A 9,300-nucleotide genomic window follows, 5' to 3' on the forward strand; every position below is an offset into this window, starting at 1 on the left:
GAATTCCGTTGGTAAATGCTCTGCCGGTTTCAATTCAACACTTCTTATCCTGGTCAACCACTCTTAGGGGGGCTTCTTGGTGGAGCAGTAATGGATTTCTACAGTTCACTTGTCTGCATAGAGGTCGTGCTGTGCCTGGCAGTAGTCTCCACTGCCCTTCAGAAACTCCATAAATGTGTGACCAAGAACACCACAGAACTGCTGTAAAGAGAGGGGGGAGAAAACCATAATGAATACAGGTGAAATGAGGTCTTAAGACATCAAGCTTTAACAAATGAAAAAATAAAACCACAACAACTAAGCTTTATTAATAAACCTTATTTCACAAAGTTTATTTTTTATTCCAAGAATTAATTCGGTTTGTGCAAGAATCCTGTTAACTTTTTAGCATGGATTAGAAAATAAAAAAATAGAATTAAAAAATTAGAAATCTAGAAAACTAGAAATTAAATACATTTACTTATTACAAACTTCCATGTAGGGTTTTTGCAACACCAAATCCTGCAATGTATTAAAATACCAATTTCAGATGTGCTAAACACAGCAGCAAGTTTAAAGAACCCCAGTATTTATAAAAATAAGGTCTTCCAGGATACCCATACAACCTCTTTCTCCACTTTGAATTGAGAGACATCACAACATCTACTAAAGTTACAGTACCTAAAGTTAGAGAAAAAGATGTGTATAAATCCACCTGACTCAAACACTAGGCCTTGAAAGCAAATGCAGTCTTAGTGGCCTAACAACACAATGCGGGCTTTTGAGGCACATACATTTCTAACTAAGGAACATTTCACATACTAAAGGCTGAAGACCAATGGCAATCTTCATATCTTCAACAGTTTTTTTACACCATGACTTCACTAATACAGACAGAAAGCAGTGATGCTCTAGCTAAAAACATACACAGGCAAGTTTCTTGAACAGGTCATTCCTGTCCACTGGTATGCTGCTTAGCTATGGTTGAATTTATATATATAATTACTGGAAGAAGCAACCAGGAATTAAGATAGCACATGAACTGTTCCAAATTGTGTATTTATTTGCAGATGTTGCAAATGAACCACCCATACGTGCTTTTTACACCTGTAAAACCTTTACAGCAGATAGATGCATTAGGTTTTGTGCCCTGTTACTCTACCAGTGCTACTGCTCATACCTGCCTAGGGCACAGAAGGGGAGTTCTGTTTTCCAAAATAGAGGTACAAGTTGAACCACATGTCCACTAAGTATACTTAGGTATTAGAGAGAAACAGAATCAATCCTACAAATATTTAGCAGAAGTTATTTATGTTGATCAGTCAACCTATTTTCATGTTTTCAGACAGCTTCCTGGTAAGAGTTTTAAAGTGCGTGTTAAGTCACAGGCATGGCTTGTAAAACACAAAACTAAGAAACACACAATAAAACCCCAAGCTGCTGCTAACAAACACGAGGATGAAGTTAATAGAAAGAAACTAAGATGACAATTTCACATGCATTTTGATGCCACTTCAGAGATACTACCATCACCTGGTAGTGATGCAGACTACAGGATTAAGTCTGCCAGCTTCTTGTAAAAAAAGCTACTTCAGTATTTACCTTTAACAACTTGACAGAGAGCAAGAACTCTAAACATAATAGGTGTGGAAAAGGAGTAAGAAGGATCCTCTTAAGTCAAAGGTCAACAGAGTAACCGGAACCAGAAGAATTCAGACTCGGAGGAACTCCAAGAATCATCATCTGACTCACCAGCCATGCCCTAGCAAGGTGGCAGGAGTGCATTTAAAAGCCTCCTAGGACCAGATCTAGGGAACAGCTAAAATAGCAACTGAAAAAAAGAACTGAAGGTAACTTATTTAAAGTCACTTTCAATTAGTTTAAGAAGCAGAATGACAGAAACGGACAGGACAGCTTTAAGCAGATATAGCTGCACAAGGTCTTGTGCTGCTTTTTGCACTGCACTGGCAGATCTCCTGTCGGTCTCTTCTTAAGACTGCTAAGAAGAATCATAGACAGCCCCTTGCTCGGCTAAAGGATGAGGGAGTGAAGGCTGTCAGAAACAAAAATGCATGCAAGTGAGCTTGAGGACACAATGGAGTCATTAGGGTAAAAATCTTTCAATTGGCAAAACGGAGCTTTTAGGGAGAAAAGAACATTTAACGTGAAAGAAGTAACCAGGTTTCATCCAGTCTTCTAGGCAGGCTGCCCTTAGTCTGCAACTAGGAGTATCAAGATACCAGACAAACCAGTAAACACAGATAAGGGCAGGCAGTAAACGATTCGTTAAGTAAAACAATCCTTCCTTTTAATGCAGATTGCTAATGACATTTTAGAAACTAAGTGTACAGTTCAAATTCTTATACAAAGCAGAAGCAAGCAGATTATGCGACGTTACATTTGAGTTCCCTGTGTTGTTAACCCTTACAAAGGAATTAATTCTGTTAATTAGTGACTTAACAGTCAGTATTAGACACATCACAACCTTAGTAATTCACACATCTAAGGACCTAACCAAGCATGTACTTAAACCTCACTGTTTGCCTTGGCAACTACTGCTGCCACACTGCAGAGGACCAAAGCTCACAGTTTCCTTTGATGTGACTGCCATCACTTCTCACCAATTTAGCAGGAAAGTTTCACAGACCAACCTTTAGGCAGAAACACATTGTACTATCCCAAAACAGCTTTGCCAACCTAGTTTATTCTGTTCTGGGAGTCAAATGAAAATTAAAGATGAGTAGTACACGGGCATGCTGTTTCTGTTATGCAGTTGAGCCAGATTACGAGGCTTCACCCAGCTTCAGCAAAAAGAGATGGAAGATAAGAAATCAGCTACGAAAATAGTACTGTAGTAATTACGATGATCTCAGGCTTTGAGGGAATTCAAATGATGTAATGAGCTTTCAAAAGGCCTGGAAATACAGCTTTAAAATTACTATATTGTCTCACATAGTTTTGGTAGTAAGCTATCAAAACAGTCAAGACAGTGCATGAAAGCAAAAAGTTGCAAAAGTGAAATTCAGACATGTAGTGTTGAAGGCAGAAGGCTCTTTAACAGAGTAACACCAACTCATATGTTTGTACCATCAAGTTGTGTATGTTGAACCAGCATGTTCTTTTCAATTTACATATAAATTTTCCTTGAGGAAATTTAACACTGAAGGATTTTGGAAAAAGTAGGCGTTTCCATCCCAACAGAAAGCCCAACATTTAGACTGTTAGAGCCACCAAAATAAACTTGGAAAACAAAACTAGGGCGAATATGCCAGGAGCCCCTCTTGAGGGAAGGTAACCTATCAATTATATTTGCATTAATTATGACTGTATGATTCACTACAACTCAAGTTACAAGTTAGAGAATAAACTGTTCAAGCAGAAGGAAGGCATCTGGAAAAGAAAGGCTTCAATTCATGCCCTTCTCGGTGACAGATCTGTCATCACTGACAAGCAGATTCTCATGGCTGTTTATTTGGGGCTTGAAACAAATCACTCATGTCTCACAAAAATGGTTTACAAAAGTAATCTATTTGTTCATTACTGATATGGAGAAAGCAGAGAGATGCAAGGTTATCCCACACTGTTGACACTGGTTCACAACTCGGTAGCGTCTTGAAAAGCATGCAAACAAAAGCACTTCTTAACACAGTTAAATGACACTTTACCTTCAGAAGATGTGCAAGATTGTTCATGGTTACTCAATCCACCCGCTGTATTGAGTCTGAAAACATTTATACCCAGAACCAACTTTGTGGTCTCACAATCTCTTAAGTCAAGACCTTACACACACTCACCTACTGAAACCACAGGACTAACACTATAAAACTAAAATAAACTAAGTTTCACAACAATTTGAGAACACCTGAGAAGAAGTCCAGTGTTCTAACTTACTACCCAATAAAAAAATACTAAATGACAAACACCTCCAACTTCTTACTATTCAGGGCCTCAGTAGCAACTGCCAGAGCAGACAGGGAAGAGGGGCAGGGAAAGGGGTACAGACTACACAAGGTAGAGGCACACCTTCATAAGGTACTCCTGACAAGATGCTCCTCCTGTCTACTGATCACATAAATGCCTGTCCTTATGATATCCAGTGATAACCCTGTCCATTTTAGACCATGGAAAGTGACCCACTACCTGTGAAAATACATTCATATCTCACCAATGGGAAGGGAGAATCCAAAGGTTTATCATAAATTTGCTGTGACATGCTCTGTGCCGGAAGGATATTCTTGTGGTTCAAGAAGGGGGAAGAAAAAATTATCTCAAAACTTCCTGTATAACAAGTCATTGCAACTTTTAGAGATGATGAAACCAATGCCATGTGATTTGGTTCAAAGTCTGCTTGGACCACAAAAACAACATGCAAAGAAGCCTTAACAGATATTGGAAAAAATTAGACATCACAGAAACTAATCCATCCCGTTGTCTAGCACTTCCTCCTGCGTTTCTAAAAGTAAGGAATCTCTAAGTGACTTAACACTATCACTTCAATAGCAAACTATATAAATCCTGTCAAAAACCAATTTCATTACGTTTTAAGCAATAACATGAGATATATAGTACATATAGCAATATATGTCTGCATGTATTTCATCAAGTTTAATTAAGTAATGAATGCCTAGCAATAAGTGCAACTGTGAAGAAAGTAATAAGGACTTCCATTTAACACAGAATATTTTCTTGTATTGATCCAATAGAGTGAGTTTTAATTTTTTTTTGAAGAAGGTGACAATCTGGTGTTTATGGTTCAGTAATATCCTTATCAGGGTCTTCTGGTTAATGTTTAACACAAGTGATTGCCTACAGTCAGTCTACACGCTGGGACACATCCGGCATTCTTATGTGGCATGGATTTTGTCAGAACAGGAAAGTTTCACTTAATAGAAGCTCTTAGATAAGACTTACTTCTATTTATTTACTGTCTTACTGACACATTTAGTTTCAGTAAAACAATGACATCCTGTTGCCTTGGCTCTTGTTATATCTATCACACATTTTTATTTCGCATTCTCTTATTTCCTTTCATGGTTGTGCAATTAATAAACAGCACCTCTGTATTACCTCTTCCCCTTGAAACGACTCTGCTCTGTTGAGACAATTTCAAAACTCTTTGCTGTTTCCATCAATGGAGTAATATGAGCTGACATTTAGGTGTAATCTTCAGGTTTCCTGATTTGGCAGTTTTATGAGATTACAAAGAGACAGGGTTCATACTTCTGAGTCACTGCTTTCGAAAGACTCAGCAGATGCAGGTAGACATATTGGAAAGCTGTCTCCAGGAGAAATAAGAAACACCAGATTACAGGACCCTCATGCTACCCAAACTATACAATTGTCAGCTCATAATACTTGCAATGTGCATGGCTGGCTAACAGTAAGCAAACAATCCTGCTTCTATTGTCGTACACGACTTGATTTTGTTCTTTGTCTTTCTTGCTTCCCTGCTTTTGGAGGGCATAGTATCACCAGCAAGCCGTGCCTTGTTTGATTTTTTTCCTGCCTAAATACATACTGTGCCCTATAGTCACAGATGTTACTCGGCAGAGGCACCGAGATTACTAGGTGAGTCTAAAAAGGAAAAACAAACCAAAGAGAGGCAAGCGAAATCTTCCAAAGCTGAACTGCGATCCACCTCCAGAAGGAAATGCCTTCCTTGAAAAGACAGATGGCAAGGTCTTGAAAGCAGTTTCGGTCAAAATTAAGGTAGTTGACGGTATTCGTGAGCTTTTGAGGCTTGTTACAGAAACATCCGCTTCAACACGTACCTAATGACTCGTCCGCGGACTTTCCCTGCCGAACAATGTCGGCTGCACACCCGAGTTCGGGCATACCCCACCTCTACTGCATAGAGCTCATTTTGGAAAGGACTCACGTCCTCGCTCGCAGCCGGCACTGACTCCCCGCCCGAGCACGGCTGAGACAAAGCAGCCGCCCAGCCGCCCTCGCCCCGGCCGCAGCCGCGCACGTGGGGCCGCGGCAGGGGACGAGCGCCAGCCCAGCCTGGCAGCCGGCCGTCACGGGCAAGCCCCGGCTTGTCCGGGCAGCCCCGGGCTACGGCCGCCCCGCAGCCGCGGCGTGCCGGGATCCCGGCCGGTCCGCCCCAATCTCTCCTCGGTGCGGAGACACTGTCCCGGCCGTGACAGCGCCCCACGGGCCAGGCCGGGCCGTCGCCCCGACTGCGGCGGTCACGGGTTCGCATCACGCCTCGATCAGGCTCCCGACGCGGAGCCATCTTGTCCCCCGGAGCCGCCGCCCGGCTCGGCTTCCCCCCGGCAGGGGGCTCCCGGCGCGGCCCAGGGCGCGGAGGCGCTGCCCTTCCCGGGGGGCGGCCCGGCCTGGACCGACCGGCGGACTCCGCCGCACGGAGCCCGGCGGGGAGAAGGCCGGACCGGCGGGCGGGGCAAGCGGCAGCCGAGCTCACAAAGCGGCTTTGTGCCCGGGCCGGGCCGCCCAGGAGCCGCGGAGAGATCGCCACCTCCTCCTTTCTCGGTGGAAGAGGGAAGAGGGGCGCCAGCCAGGCGGGGGCAGGAGAGGGGCGCCGGCGGGGAGGGAGGCCCAGCCGTGCCGCAGCCGGGCGGGCTCGGCTCCCCAGCGGCCCGCCCGACGGGAGCCGCAGCCCGGCGTTTCGAGAAGCCGCCCGCAGTCGGCGCGGCCCGGGCGACAGAACAAAGAGACAACATGGAGGAGATGAGGGAGAGGCGCGGCAGCCGGGAGGCCAGAGGGGCGAGGGGCCAGGGCGGGGGGCGCGGGCGAGCGGCACTCACAGGAATATGGTTACTCATTGAAGACTGTAGCCTGATCATACAGCCGGGGTGCGGGCGCCACCGCCGGGGGCAGGAGGAGCAGAACCAGGAGGAGGAAGAGGAGGAGGCGCTGGAGGCCGCGGAGCTGCCGGCGGGGGTTCGGCGGCGGCGCGGGGAAGGACCATACAGCGGCTGCGGCGGGCGGGCGGCTCTGCGGGCGGCGCCGGGCGGACGCGGCTGCACCAGGAGCGACACTCGGCGCCGCCTCCCGCACGAGCGCCCCGGCCCCGCCCCTCGCGCGCGTCACTGATGAACGTCGCACCCGCCCAATCAACGGCGCCATCGGCGCGTCTGGGGCGGGCGCGAGGCCGCGGGGGGCGGGGCGGAGGCGGGGCGGGCGGGCGCGAGAGGCGGAGGCGGCCGGCGGGAACCGGTTGGTGAATGGGGCCGGCGCGGGGAGCGCTCCTCGGGGCCGCGCCGGGACACCGCGCGCGCCCCGCCTCGCCCGCTCGCGCCGGTGCCGGCGGCTTCGCCGGCGAGCGCCTGGCGCGAGCTGCGGCTCCCGCGGGACGCAGAGTTCCAGAGCCTTCCCCGCGCCGCCGGTGCCGCCCGGCCGGCTGGCGCCCGCAGCCCCGTGCCCGCCGTGACGGGGCGAGGCGAGGCGAGGCGAGGCGGGAGAGCCGCTCCCGCGCGGGTCATAGGACGCGGAGTGGCGTGGCGCAGCGCCGGCCCCGCGTGGGATTAATCCCTCCGCCCCTTCGCCCGCGGGCTGCAAAACCGCTCCGGCGAGTTTAATACCGGCAGGAAGCTCTTGGAGCGTTCTGCTCGCAGATTACCCCGAGTCTTTTAAGTCGAGATGGAAACGGCGATTGTGGTGCTGCAGACAGGAGCGCAGCCCAGCAGGCCGGCGGCGCTGTGAGAGACAGCAGCGCTCGCTCGGCCTCGTGCTCCCTCTGGCTCCCGGGGGTCCCCAAAGGCAGCCCTGGGCTGGCGGGGTGCAGCCGGCGCTGGCAGGCACCGCTGCTGTCGCTGCCGCGCCTCGGGGATAGCGGCGTGGCCGGCAGTCAGGGCTGGACACCGGCAGCCCGGGAAACACCTCGATGTGGGTCACTGCCAGCTTTGGGAAGTAACAGCCTATTTTTAGCTTGGGCTCGTCTGAAACTGTTCTAATTGTGTTTGACTAGTCAAGTCGTTCTTCTGCGTGATATTTTATTGCTGCTTTACAGATTATAAGAGCTTGCAGAAGTTGGTTTTTTATATAAAAAATAAACCGCCCCAGTCTGAGTCTCAGGTTACTATTGCCCTGTACAAAGGCACGGCTGGTTTGTGATTGTGCCCAAATGTCCTGTGTTTGTAGAACCTGCATAAGCCATGGCTTGTCCAGCGGAGGTTTCACGGTGTGTGACACGTGAGCGATGTGCTATTCACAGCATGTTTATGCCATCTTTCACCGCACCTGCCTTCAGGAGGCCGTGAGCTAATCCAACCAGGAGCCGTGTCTCTGCTAGGATAATGTACTTAGCTTCTCCGGGCTATAAATAGACCTGGGCTGTATTTATTTACATTGTGTCAGTATTTACTGACTTAGAGCACCTGTCTGGTGAACTCGCAGCTGCTTCTAGTTCTCCATATAAAACTTCTTGAAAACGTGCTCAGAAGGGTATAAAATAAGATCCCAAGGTGAATGGGTGCTTGGAATATTGTTTACTTTTCGGTGGTTGCAATGATAGGAAGGTTTTGGTAATAAAGAAATAAAGTCAACATAACTTTTACCATTAGTAAAGTTTCAGGAATTTGCTCTGAATCACAGAGTCTGTGATTAAACAGCTCTACCTGCTTTAATCCGTGCTGTTTGGGTTTTGTGTTTGGGTTTTTTCTCCAACAATGCAAGGTTTTGTTTACTGCTTTATTGCACAATAAACAGATCAGTATTTTAAAATCAAATTACTTTCTGCTGCAACATCCTTTGAGTGCTCCAGCACAGTAGTTTACACTGAAAATAAGTGTGGCAGTTTCTCTGAAATTATATACTCAAAGAAGAAGGATTTAGCTCCGAAAACTTCTGGTCTAAAAGGATTATTTTCTTCTTGAGTAAAGAATGCCTGGATCATTTTAACAATATATTAATAATTTTTATTAGATTGACCCTATCTGGTCCCCCTAGTTGTGATTAATTATGTCATACTAGTTGTCACTTACTATGCAGTTCTTGTATTTTATGATCTGAGATGGCAAGAGATGCTTGGAGACTGCAATAGTCTCCTATTTCATATAATACAGGGCAGAATCAGAGGTATGTGTAGGAGAGAGAGAGAAAGTGGATACTTGCAAGGTGCCAGTTAATGAACTGATGAGACAAAACGGGTTGAGGAAAGAGAAGAGATAACAGTCCAAAGGAACTTTCAATATAAGAAAGAAATAAATGCTTGAAAAGAGAAATCTGAAAGAGAAATCTGTGGGGTATAATTAGAAGACGCTAATAATACCAGTACGAGAAGCAAAGATGTGATCATGACCCTCTTGTGGTATTAGGAAGATTAATACAAGTTTTATGATAAGAGGCTATAATAGG

At 46.9% G+C, this 9,300-nt stretch overlaps 1 protein-coding gene across 1 annotated transcript; it reads right to left on the reverse strand.

Annotated features, from left to right (window-relative positions):
* Positions 1-59: 59 nt before the first annotated feature.
* On the reverse strand, positions 60-6,883 carry LOC134416388 (uncharacterized). The gene is made up of 2 exons (XM_063153000.1): positions 6,750-6,883; positions 60-201 (listed from the first exon to the last, which is right to left on the reverse strand). Exons 1-2 carry the CDS (start codon positions 6,786-6,788, stop codon positions 106-108), a joined length of 135 nt encoding a protein of 44 aa, XP_063009070.1. The 5' UTR covers positions 6,789-6,883; the 3' UTR covers positions 60-105.
* Between the last annotated feature and the right edge of the window lie 2,417 nt (positions 6,884-9,300).

Source organism: Melospiza melodia, chromosome 3 (assembly GCF_035770615.1).
Source record: "Melospiza melodia melodia isolate bMelMel2 chromosome 3, bMelMel2.pri, whole genome shotgun sequence".
Taxonomy (NCBI): Eukaryota; Metazoa; Chordata; class Aves; order Passeriformes; family Passerellidae; genus Melospiza; species Melospiza melodia.

Excerpts from the sequence above, each read along its gene's own strand:
- LOC134416388 (XM_063153000.1), bottom strand. The coding sequence starts at position 6,788 with ATGATCAGGCTACAGTCTTCAATGAGTAACCATATTCCT. Across the intron at positions 202-6,749 it reads CAATGAGTAACCATATTCCT|CAGTTCTGTGGTGTTCTTGG; the intron begins GTGAGTGCCGCT and ends CTCTCTTTACAG.